Below are 12,723 nucleotides of genomic sequence, written 5' to 3' on the forward strand. Positions count from 1 at the left end.
CTTGCAAATGTGAGAAAAAAACCAAAAATAAAACAAAAACTCTGAATAGCTTTAATTCTAGTTGTATTTAGTTTTTTAAAGAGAATGCACAAAAATTAAACATTACTGTTACTGCTAGGATGAAGAGTGCGTGCGCCTTGACAAGGAGCGGTTGGCAGCTCGGTTGGAAGGACATAAAGAAGGTATCGTGCAAACGGAACAGATCAGGTAGGGATACTTTTTCTTATGGATAGTGCTTAATTAAAGGACTGGTAACAACTCTTGTGCTATTCAAGACAGCCAGTTTTAATTCTGTCCAACAGCTCTCAGTGGCAGTGTCCCTCCGTTAGGTGCTAACATTAGTAATGTCTGAGGAGGTGGAACTTCATGCCTGGTCAGACTCCTGTTCTTGAGTGGAAGTTCAGAAGTCATGGCATGAGATTTGGTTTGTCTTCAGAAGTGAGTGGACAGTTGTCTCTTCCTCCCACCAAGTCTGCCACTTCTGCTTGCTTCTTCCATGGTGTTTACCTAGGCAGTCAAATACAATGAGCAGAACTGCAAGGGGAGGCTGATTATTTCTCTATTTCAAAGAAAAATGTCCTGTATTGAGGACTGTCTTGCATGTAAAAGGAGGAAAACATTGTGAGAACAGATCAAAGGGTAACACAACCTCTGTTTGACTCCCTACAGAGCTGAGCTGCTTGCCTCTGAAGAGGCAGTCAGCTACCAGAGGACAATGCACTGTCATTGCCATAAGTAGTAATCAGTATTCAAGTGCTTAAAAACTTGCCCATCACCTTTCCTCTTCTATTGTATCCATCCAGAATTTTGTAAAGAATGACAGCTGGTTTTGAGTCTTACACCATATCTTCCCAAAGCCAAGCAGAGAGGAAATGAAAGTCTTGCAAGATCTTGTTGATGCTAAGGATCTTGGGCTTAGTAGGATGCCAGAGTCTAGTAGTTCATTTTCAAATACCTGAGTACAGAAGCCTTAAAGTAAAGGTAGCTGCTTAATTGCTTTAGTGTGTCAGCTCCCATAATGTAAAATTGGAGTCGTGCTTCATATGGTTAAGGTGTATGAGTATGAACTAATGTACTGCTTTGTCTGCATTGGATTTTGCAGATGAGTAGTTTCACTTGATAGAGCAGCTGCATTTTTGAGAAATCTGTCTCTTGAGCATAAACAATACTGTGAATGCTTGTCTGTCCTTCACTGGGATTAAATTGAAGTTAGCCTTGCAACAATTAATATAGCAGAGTTGAAGCATTTATAGAATCCATAATTACACATAATCACATGAAAAATAGGTGTTTTGAATGTCTTCTTCCTCTCTGTGTCTTGTTTAGGTGTACTTAAAAGGAAACTATATAAAAAGAAGAAAATCTGGTTGTCATATCTGATACAAAATCAGAAAGTCTAAGGATCAAAAAATCAAAAAGTACACATGTTTTGCATAAACTAGTAATTTGGATACTAGCTTGAGTGTATCACAACTTTGTTTTGGAGTTGTGAGACGATGCTGCAGTGAGGATTACTGACTATTATTCGTATTTACTTTGTATTCTATATTTACAAATTTTTTTTTAATGCTGAATGTAGAAGACTGCCCTTTTTAAAAGGTGCAAATAACATTTATAAGCAGTGAGTTTGAACTCTGTGCTTGTCATTGTTGTTACTTTAACAGCAACACAAAAAAAGTTTCCTTCCCAATAGCTTGGTTGTAAAAGGAGAATATTTCACAACCAGTACTACTTGTATTAATTTTTCAATGTACTCAAAAAAAAAAAAAGTAAAATTAAATTGGGTATGTGCAGTTACAGTTGTGCAATTCAGTCCTTTTCTTCAGCTCACTTGCAAAGCAATAGGGCTCGCTGTTTGACAACCAAATTCTGTGTTTACAGTTAAAAGCAAACAGATAGAAATGTTGCACTCTTGGACTGAACTGAACTGAGCTACCTCAAGCACAGATTAATGTGGACAGAACTACTACCCTCTGTTGTTTGTTTGGCCTACATGCTCTGAAGAGGTAATGCAGCTTCCAAGTGGCCAAGTCTGTGTAACAGCACCTCAGCCGAAATCTGGATTAATCCTTTGAAAGCCTCAGAGCAGCCAGGGATTGATTGACTGGACACAAAATTGTAATCCACTAAAAATAACAGGGAGCTGAAATTCAGATGATGTTGTAAATGGAAGTGTTAGTCCTGATGCTTTACGCTTGCAATCTTTACTTCTGCTTGTGATAGTTGGGTTTTTTTGATGTTTTTTTGTGCTAATACTGGGATGGAGTCTTTTGTCTGAAGTTTGATCCTCATGCTCAAAACAGCAATGCCAAGCTCATGTAATTGTCACATATATGCAAGATGACTGTTTTACAAATTATAGCATAGCCATAAACTTTAAGCAGGATCAAGTTACTCATTCACAAATTTATTCAAAAGAGTTGTGTAGAATCATTTAGGTTGGAAAAGACCTTTAATGTTGAGTCCAACTGTCAACCCGACACCACCATGCCCACTAAACCATGTTCTGAAGTGCCTTGTCTATGCATTTTTTGAATACCTCCAAGGATGATGACACCACCACTTCCCTGGGCAATGCCTGACAACCCTTTCAGTAAAGAAATTTTTCCTAATACCCAATCTAAACCTCCCCTGGTGCAACTTGAGGCCACTTCCTCTCATCCTATCACTAGTTACTTGATCGAAGAGACCAGTACCCACCTCACTACAACCTCCTTTCAGGTAGTTTTAGAGAGCGATAAGGTCTCCCCTCAGCCTCCTTTTCTCCAGACTAAACAACCCCAGTTCCCTCAGCTCCTCCTCATCAGACTTGTGCTCCAGGCTCCTCACCAGCTTTTTTGGCCTTTGGTGGATGTGCTCCAGCATCTTAATGTGTTTCCTGTAGTGAGGGGCCCAAAACTGAACACAGTACTTGAGGTGCGGCCTCACCGATGCTGTTCAATTACTCAGTCTCTTCTGTTGTTTTTGCTCATTTAGGTCCTTGTCTGAAGCCATGTCAGTGGAAAAAATTGCTGCTATCAAAGCAAAAATCATGGCAAAGAAAAGATCCACTATCAAAACTGATCTGGATGATGACATAACTGCTCTTAAACAGAGAAGTTTTGTTGATGCTGAAGTAGATGTAACCAGAGATATTGTCAGCCGGGAGAGAGTATGGAGGACAAGAACTACAATCTTACAAAGCACGGGCAAGGTAATGCTCTGGATACCAAGCTGTTTTTATGATCAAAATGACAAACCATGTTTTTTATTTTCTGTGTCTCTAGCTTGCTAACTATAGATGACTGGGGGGATTATGCTTAGTGTTCTAGGTAAAGGTAGGCTTGGAGGATTGTTGGCACAGTGACAGAGGAGTTCATTCTTTCCTCATTATGGTAAGCCTACAATGTATCTCAATACTTGCTTCAGCCACTTAAAAGATACCAAGTAATCGCTTAATCCCTCTTAAACAAAGCTGGCTTGAACGCTACATTTGGGAGGGCTGTATGAAAGTACCTGCAGGTTTGAAATGAACAAAAGTGGGAAGTAACTGGTAACAGTAGCAACATGTGTACATTGGAAGTCCAAAGGCTGCTAAGCTGTGGAAAACACCAAAGGAGTAAGGAGAGAAAATGCGAAAACTAACAAACCCAGAAAGTGTTACCAAGAGGAGGCTTTTCTGTATATTTTTGTCCCTTCATGTTCCTTTAATCCATGTCTTTAGCTGCACTTGGTTATGTGCCATCCAGAAATGGTTGCAAGCACAGCTGATAGCTTGCTCTTTTTGGACAGTTAGGCTTTCTTTATTGCAGTGATACTTGGCACTGAATTTCTCAACGAGGCAGTAAGTCAATTTCTAAAACATTGCAAATGTCTGTTTTCCTGAGGTTACTGTCAAATCATGTCCTTTGCCTTTGCTACTTGTCTGAGTACTGTCACAGGAAAATAATGTTTAGAAGTAAATGAGGTCCTAGTTTTCATTTACCTATTTTTAAGAGTATTTTACATAGCGCTCATTTTCACAACCTGGTGTCATGGCATTAGTGGTAGAATAATTCCATTAATGAATTATGGGGTAATTACTAGGTATGTGGCATGTACCTGCATGTATGCTGCACACAGAGTGAGTGTTATTTCTTTGAGTCTGTGAGATTTGTAGCAATCTCACTGCTGAACAGTTGATAAATTGGTAAAAGCCTTTACTGTTTTAGTCATCGGAAATGTTTGTACTGAAGGAATCTGGGTAGCTTTTCCTCATTTAGCGAATCATTCATGGCATTCATATCTTTACATGTCTTCCAAGGGAAACTTGAAAAGATACTAGGGAAAGAGTTGAATGTTTTACTGTAGTATCCTTGTAATAGTGAGATGAGGTAGTGATTTTAAGCAAAACCTAACATGGGGAGAAAGACAAGAAACAGGAGATCAGGTTTGTTCTTGGACTCCAGCATGCAGTTACTTGACTAGCGTGATGAATATAATTGGCATAATAGCAAGCCTTTATTTCTTGATAGCATGGACAGAAATAATTGGATATTAATGTTTATATTTTTGTACAAGTAACAGTGAGAGTAAGTAGGAGGGGAAGCATCTCTTGTTACCCAGGGCTGTGATTTATCCCAGAACAGCTCCAGGGTTTTTTGTTTGTTTGTAGGTTGGTTGGGATGGTTTTTTTGGTTGAGATTTTTTTTTTAAAAGAACTTTTGTGAAGACCTACTCAAAAGTTGTTAGAAAATTCAGATACGTTACCTCAGACAGATCATTCTTTATCTACTTGCCTGTTCATTTAAAGAATTTTGATCAGAGAAGCATAGTACTACTCTGCAAATGCTGTTTTGGCTTTTCTGTATGATACTTGAATTGCTAATGTGCCTGATAGTGAAAATTTACAGTAAATTTATACCAAGCAGATAATTCTTTTTATTTACAGTCTCTTGAATCCTCCTAGAATGTTTAAAAACAACAGTAGTTTACATACCATATAGTGTCTGACTTATTAATATCTGAATCCTTTAGAACTCCTGGGAGAATGGTAACAAAGAGTGAGCACCCCAAAATGTCGATTTTGTTTCTTTCCAAAAATTGCTTCAGTCTGAGGCAGCTCCTCAAGCTCTCTTCTCCACAGAGAAAAAGTCTTCTATGTGAACTTTCCTAGTGTTCTCTGTAGTAAACAAAGATGCAGAGATAGCTTAAGAAGCAAAAGGAAAATACTAGGAAGATCGAGCCACAGCAAAAAGAAAATAATCTGTTGTCTTTATCGGTTTTCTGGTAGGTTTCCTCTGGTTTTGATGTGTTTGCAAAAAGTACTGATTCCTCCAGCAAAATGCTCCTCAAAATTCTATGTAGATGGCAATAATCTTAACTATATTTATGGAGTATTTATTCTTTCTCCTTTTGGACACGTTTTCTGATTCTGAAGTTTGCTTTTTACTTCAAATGGCCTTTTTTGCTTTATAGAACTGGTCCAGTTTTTTTTGTGTGGTTTGTTTTTTGTTGTTTTTTTTTTTGAAGTCTCCAGTGATGTAGTGTTCTTCTTTAACACCTTTTGAAAGTGTTCATGATATTTGCATTCTGCCCTTTAGAGCTGCTTTTAATTCTTTCTTTGATATCTTCATTGTTACATAGCTTCCCTTGCTGAAATTCTAGTGGTGGATTTTTTTCCTGGCTATAGGGATTGGTTTGGTGTTTTTTTTGTTCACAAGAATGTTGAATTTGAGTGCATTGATACTCCTGTTGTAGAATATTTTTCAGCAGCTACCTCTCTACAGTAGGTACTATGGGCCAAATCAAGAGATGCTTCTCCTCTTGTGACTACTTTGGCCAGTTGCTCCAATAAGAAATTACTTATGATAGCTAAAGAATTAATTGCTGCATCACTTCCCTCCTTGACACTTATCCAACCTACAGAGTAACTGCAAGTTCTCATAACTACTGTTTTCTTCTTTGGAAGTCTCTGTATTGTCCCATTCATATTGGCAATATAGCTCTAATGATTTGGGACAGGTTATCATTCATTTACTATCATTCATTGGTTGTCATTCATAGTTTATCTGAGTCTAAGCTTCCTATAATGCATCACACAGGTCCTTTATATGTACGACCTCCTCTGTTACCCTCTTTTGATCAGATGTGGCATTGATCCCTGGCTGTCTTTTTTACTGATTTTTGTGAGGTTCCTACTGTTTGTAAAATCAGACATTTCAGTTCACCTGTCCTCTACTGTTTTTAAGATTTCTAGAATTTGCATTTGTCTGCTTGCTTATTTTATGTTTTGCTTAGAACATTTTATTGAGGTATTTTTCCATAGTTTTCTACCTGATTATTATGCAGTTTTGCCTTCTTTTCAAAATGCAGTGTTTGATTTAATTGCTAGTGGATGAGTCATCCTGCACTGTGTGTTTTAAATATCTGTTGGCCTTCCCCAAGTCTGTAGTCTTCTAGATTTTATGAATAATGTGACATTTTTATGTAATCACTTTTCAGGGCCAAATTGCATCTGTTTGGTCCAAGGGTTTTTTTTCCTCTCATAGTAACTTAATTTTAGAACTACTTCAGAGGATCTATTGCTTAAAGCAATTTAATTTTAGGTTTGGCTAAAGGCATGCAACATAACATTGCTGTTTTGGTGAGTCAACTGACAGTTGAACCAACTGAAAATTTAGTCAGATTTCAAAAGCAATAAAAGTACTAGATGCTAGAGCTGCTTCTGAATTCCTTTACTGTTCTTTTAACAGCCACAATTGTTGGGGGCTTTAAGAAATTAGTGTCTTCTGTTTGTCCTTGCTTTTCATGCAGTCCAATTCTCATTTTTAATCTTCACAAACACACGCAAAAATGAGTAAGGGAATTGCTGCCTTCAGACCCCATACAGCTAGATATGCTGGGGGAGAGAAGTTTAAAGAAGAAAGTGAAAATTATTTAATCTGTAGACTGATACTTGGACAAGGTGTCTTGCTCCTGTGTCTCACTGGGGTTTTTTTGGTGTTTGTTGTATGAAGCAGACATAATAATTCAGGATGCTTATTTACATCACATTAGAAGGATATGAATGAGTTCCTGATAATGTAGTCATGCTATTGACTATGGAACCTGTTTCTGGAGAACAGATTAAGTTTGTCAGATATTTATATATGTTAAATTAGTTTGAACTGAAATATTGTCTGGTGAAGATATGTCAGAATTAATATTGACACTTCTGAAACTGCAAATATTAGAGGAAAATACTAACAAAAATATTACTGTTGTAACTTCTTTATTGAGAGAACCTTTGTATATACAACAAGATATCCTTTCTGGTAGCTAAAGTTTTTAACCCACAGATAGAATATTTACCATTGTAAGTGTTTGGAGTGTTAAATTTTGAATTACTGTTTTGCAGAGGTTTCAGTTGTTTTGTATATATATTTTTAGATAAATGTTTGGCTGTTCTGTAAAACAAACCATTGAACACCTAGAAAAAAACTGTGTTTAAACTGAAATTGATTCCTTCCTTTCATGTCATTCCTCTGTCTCTCCTTCCTGAATAATCCTTTGATTTTTTTTTTTTTAATCATCTCCTGTAGCAGGCTTCAGCAATCTTTTCTGAAGGAAAAACCTCCTCATTCCGTCTCTACTGTAAATGTGTTCCTACAGGAACAAATTAAAGTAGCCTAAGCAGGAGTTTTAGCATTCACAGGTGTATTTGGAGGGCATATTTTTGTTGGTGACTGCAGATGTACTTGATTTTTTTTTATACTTTTTTTAATCTCCCAGATTGGTCAGAAATATTTCTTAGATAAGCAGCATGGTAACTGGGTGGGCTGGGTTGAACATGCTCTACTTAAAAAGAAATCTTAAAACTGGAATCTTGGAAATGCACTAATATGGGCCTTGAAATTGTAACTTTGGAAATGAACCAGTGCTTTTACAGGAATAGTGAGCTCTGAGTATTTCCAATGTTTTTAAAAGAAAATACAAATCTTTCATCCTTTTCTTTGTAGGGTGTGGTGGGTTGACCTTGGCTGGACACCAGGTGCCCACCAAGCTGCTCTATCACTCCCCTCCTCAGCAGGATGGGGGTGGGGGAGAAAATAAGGTGGAAAAAACCCTTGCGGGTCAAGATAAAGGCAGCTTAATAAAAGCAAAGGCTGCGTGCAGAAGCAAAGGAAAGCAAAAAGATTTATCCTCTACTTCCCATCAGCAGGCGATGTCCATTCACTTCCCAGGAGGTAGGGCTTCAGTATGTGTAGCGGTTGCTCCAGAAGACAAACATCGTAATAATTAATGCCTCCTCTCCTCTTCCTTTCTCCTCACTCTTATTGCTGAGCAGATGTCATATGGTATGGAATATCCCTTTGGTCACTTGGGGTCAGCTGTCCTGGCTGTGTCCCCTCCCAAGATCTTGCCCACGCCCAGCCCGCTGGTGAGGGGGGAATGTTGGAGAGACAGCCTTGATGCTGTGCCAGCACTGCTCAGTAGCAGCCAGACCACTGGTGTGTTATCAACACCCTTCTAGCTACTAATGCAAAGTACAGCACTACAAGGGCTGCTATGGGGAGAATTAACTCCATCTCACCCAGACCCAATACATAGGGATATGCTAGAGATTATTGCTGAAACTTTCAATTTTGGGTAGTGCTCTTCAGTCATATTTTCTTACAGATGTGAGTATACTAGAATTACCTTTTATCAAGTGAACTCTAACCCTATGTACAGGAGAAATAACACCCATCCTATTGAACATATGGGAAGTCTTAAAGGTTATGCCACATAACCTTTCTAAATAGCTTTTGCTAAGAAACTGGAACAATGGCTATATATGCTTCATGTACGTGAGCCCATACTCATGCACATTTACATATGTTTGTGCAGTAACTGCATGGGACTTGTCCAGGTGCTGTTTTTCTGTATTTCTCGGCCTCTTTTAATAGATCTGTAAATCCCTTCTTTACTGTCTTCCTTGAGCCTTGTGTAAGTCTTTTGAAGACATTGCAAGGCGCTAGGAGTCCAGAGTGACCTGTATGGTGTCTTACTGTTATTGAGTGCCTGGCTACGTTCCAGGGAAAAGCACTGAAGTAGAACCATGTAAGTTGGACATGAGAAATCTGAATTTGAGGTAAATGTTTTTCTAATGGAATTAGCTGTGTATAAAATTGAAGAATGATCAGATGTGGGCTCCGTAAGTGGGTGTCCGTTACTAACGGAAAAACTACTTAGAGCATTAAAACTCCAGGGTCAGAGTCATGTGAAACTCAGTCCCTCTAGTTTCATAAACTTTGAATTATGAAATTGTATGTTTTTGTCAATATAAGATTGCTTCTTCATGTGCATATTACTTGCTAGGTCTAGGTTGAAATGTTGAAGCAGAGGTTGCATTTGTTACTTGCTGTTGCTTCACTTCTGCAGACTGACCAATTTGATTCTCTCACAATCCAGGTAGTTAATCTTTTCCCTGCTTAATATTTACCAAAAAATTAAGAGAATATTCTGAATTATTGGTGCTTTTATAGATAAAAATTACCTTCTTTCCTTTTCTAATAAAGTAGGAAGTAAGCCTGAATCAAATTAAATGTTTTTCTGCCTTAATCCTCATATTTCTATGTTATCTGTTCTTATGTGAAAGATGTAGACTAGGCTATCCAGCACATATTTTCCTTAGGCTTTGTTTTGAAAATACAGGAATCTTACTTTGTATAACAAGCGATCAGTTCAAATAAAAAACTTTTTTTTAAAAAAAAACCATCATCGTTTTCAGATTTGATATCTTTAATTATTGCAGCCCTGTTGTAAAGTACTAGTATCTATACTTTTCTTTGGAAAAAAGGTTGATGATGCCCAGTGTATTATATATCTATAAAAAAGGACATTAATATAGAAGGGAATGGGCTCAGCTCTAACTTCGATGACTGCGAGTTGTATGTATTAAATTCCATTATCTTTATTTTATTTCCCCACCGCCCCACCCCCGGTTTCTAATAGAGTGTCTTGCTCTGAACTATTTCAGAATGTTTTTCCTTTGTGTTTTTTCGTATTCCTGTACATAAGTATTAAATACCAGGACTTCTCATTTTCCACAAATTAATCTCATCTTTATGGTGGTAAATATTTTTAGTTTTGTGTTATCACCTGGAAAATATTACCACTGCAGTTAATACTGGCATACTTTTTTAAATTAATGTTGTTTATTTGTAGGTTTGATCCATTTAACAGTAGCTAACACATTTGAAGTAAATGCTGGGAGAAACCACTTTTTCAGTTACTTTTAGTTTTCATTTTTGTTCTGATACCTTTTGAGCATTCTTAGTAGTTAAGTCACTTGTGAGGGGATTAATACTACAGTTATAATCACAGTTTCAGTAAATTCTTTTATATGATCTTGTAACTGCAATTTATATTAAAATAACTTTATAGCAAGACTAATAGTATTTTAATCACTTTTGACTGCTAAAAGGTCTGAGAGTAAAATTTTGGATACTTTAAAATAAATTGATTGTAAAAGCAACTTTGTGTATGGGCTCTAGGGGGCAGAATTGTTCTGTGCTCCTGAAATTCACAATATTGAATTTAATAGCAAAATTGAGAAGGCAAAGGTGTGCCAGGTTAATAGCAGCTAGTATCCTTATTAGTGCTTTTGAATGGAACAAGCATATGGCTTTAGAAAGGCTGTGCACAAGTGTAATGGCATGGTCTAGCTTAAGTTCCCAAACTCCATTTTATCTTCTATTAGCTTATTTAGTAAAACTGGGAAGACATTATATTGCTGCTAGGCACTAATGCAGATGTTTTGAATACAGCACTTAAAGTAAAGATGGGCCAGATTATAAAAAATGTATTTATATTGTGCAATAATGAGTCTTCTTTTGTGAATAGGTACCTCGAATTTATCAGAAAAATTTGTAGAATAAAGCATTATGTTTCCTGAATGAAAATTTAGGTCAGCTATAAAGTAACTTCACTGTTCTTAAGCACTACTTCTATAAGTATTAAGAAAAAAAAAAAGTATTTCCATATGCTGCATTCATAGGAGAAATAAACTAGGATTATGTTATGAGGGGGATTTTTGAGCAGATTTTATACTGTGCTGTGTCTTTGGGATGTTACAGCATTGCTGCTCTTTCATGCTTCTGAATTAGCCTTTGTGCTATTTTAAACTAAATGTTTCAGTTGTCTTTTGTATAATAGTCTTGCTATAAAAATCTAGTGAAGATTACATGGAATAAGTGAGGAGTGGAACTTTTTACTGAAAACAGAGTCCACAAATATGCAGGGCTGATAGCAATTCAGTGCAGTAGGCTACAGTAATACTTAAATGAACTTTTTGGCTGGAACATAAAGAAATGTTAGCTGATTCCCAGAGTAACTTTTTGTGAAGGGGAGTGTCTGATTTCTATTTTTTTCCCCAGCAGTTAGTAACACGTTTAGTTTTATGAATAGTTTTGTATAGGTTCCCTAATCTTAGAGCTTAAAAAAATTAAGCCATGTACTCTGCTTCAGTTGGTTAGCTGTATAAATTCTAGTACTTCATTGTGAATTTCTTAAAACTACTGTTGTCCTGAAAGGACAACTAAGATGACCCATTTATTTAGGTGGTTCTACTTTAAATTGTCTGTGTGGTAGTATGCTTGTTGTATGACTTAACTGTGGTATGGTATGTACAGGTTGAAAGTGTATAGAGAATAGTTTGAGAGGTACTGTGAGCTCTCTGCAACTGTGCCTGTTAGTGCAGTTGAGCATCTTGTGCGTTGTATGTGTTATTCAAATGAAAGCAAATAAGGTAAATGGGAGAGGTGCATGTGTATGTAATTCAAAAAGATTTACTTTGTCACAACTATATAGTTCAAGGTCATATTTCTAGCTGTGGCCTGTTTCTGAAGGGTTCTTGTGTAAGGAGAGGAAGGATGCTGGGTCAGAAATGATGGAAATTTTTGTGGTCTGAATAAGCACAGTGCAGAGAATACCACTAGTTCACATATCCGTTCTACGGATATATTTGCATGCTTGCAGTTGCTTGTAACTATCCCTGAATGTCAATCTTGTCTATGTTCAACCTTTGATTCTGAGGGCAACCTAGCATACAACATAAAATGCAGTGCTTGAGGACTATTTTTAAATTAGAAGAGCAAGGAGGAGGGAAGATAAACTTCACTGTTGGCGAATAGTTTACAAGTTGAAGATAAAGATTCTTAGGCATAGGGCAGCGATGCCTTAAATGAAGGACTCCATATTTAACTATGTGCTTTAAATTTAAATGTGCAAAATATTTTCTTTTAAATATACAGTTTGTTAGTTCATGGTCCATATGAACAAATTTTTAATTCTGCTGTACTTCTATGAGATCACCTGAATACTGTTTACATTTTTTGCGTTACGCAGTACATAGGAATTGCTGAAACTGTATGATGGGAATTGTGGTGGGTTGACCCTGGCTGGATGCCAGGTACCCACCGGAGCTGCTCTATCACTTCCCTCCTCAGCTAGGCAGCAGAGAGAAAATAAAACAAAAGGCTCGTGGGTCAACATAAGGACTCACCAATTACCATCATGGGCAAAACAGACTCAACTTGGGGAAAACTAACTTAATTTATTGCCAATCATCCAGAGTAGGGTAATGAGAAATAAAACTAAATCTTAAAAACACCTCCCCCCCCTTCTTTCTGGGCTTAAATTTACTCCCGAATTCTCTACCTCTTCCCTTCCCAGCAGCACAGGGGGACAGGGAATGGGGGTTGCAATCAGTTCATCACACATAGTCTCTGCCACTCCTTC

The 12,723-nt window shown here is 37.2% G+C and overlaps 1 protein-coding gene across 2 annotated transcripts in view; it reads left to right on the forward strand.

Moving 5' to 3' along the window:
- The window catches only part of CDC73 (cell division cycle 73), a 116,460-nt gene that overhangs the window by 10,487 nt on the left and 93,250 nt on the right, over nt 1–12,723 (forward strand). The window contains exons 6-8 of one of the 2 annotated variants that reach the window (XM_010568013.1): nt 119–207; nt 2,977–3,193; nt 3,312–3,374. In XM_010568013.1, coding sequence (XP_010566315.1) covers nt 119–207; nt 2,977–3,193; nt 3,312–3,374 — 369 coding nt within the window. The remainder of the gene's footprint in view (nt 1–118; nt 208–2,976; nt 3,194–3,311; nt 3,375–12,723) is intronic. The other variant, XM_010568014.1, reaches the window with a different exon arrangement.

The sequence above is a fragment of the Haliaeetus leucocephalus genome, unplaced genomic scaffold (genome assembly GCF_000737465.1).
Source record: "Haliaeetus leucocephalus isolate CR32 unplaced genomic scaffold, Haliaeetus_leucocephalus-4.0 Scaffold235, whole genome shotgun sequence".
Classification (NCBI taxonomy): Eukaryota; Metazoa; Chordata; class Aves; order Accipitriformes; family Accipitridae; genus Haliaeetus; species Haliaeetus leucocephalus.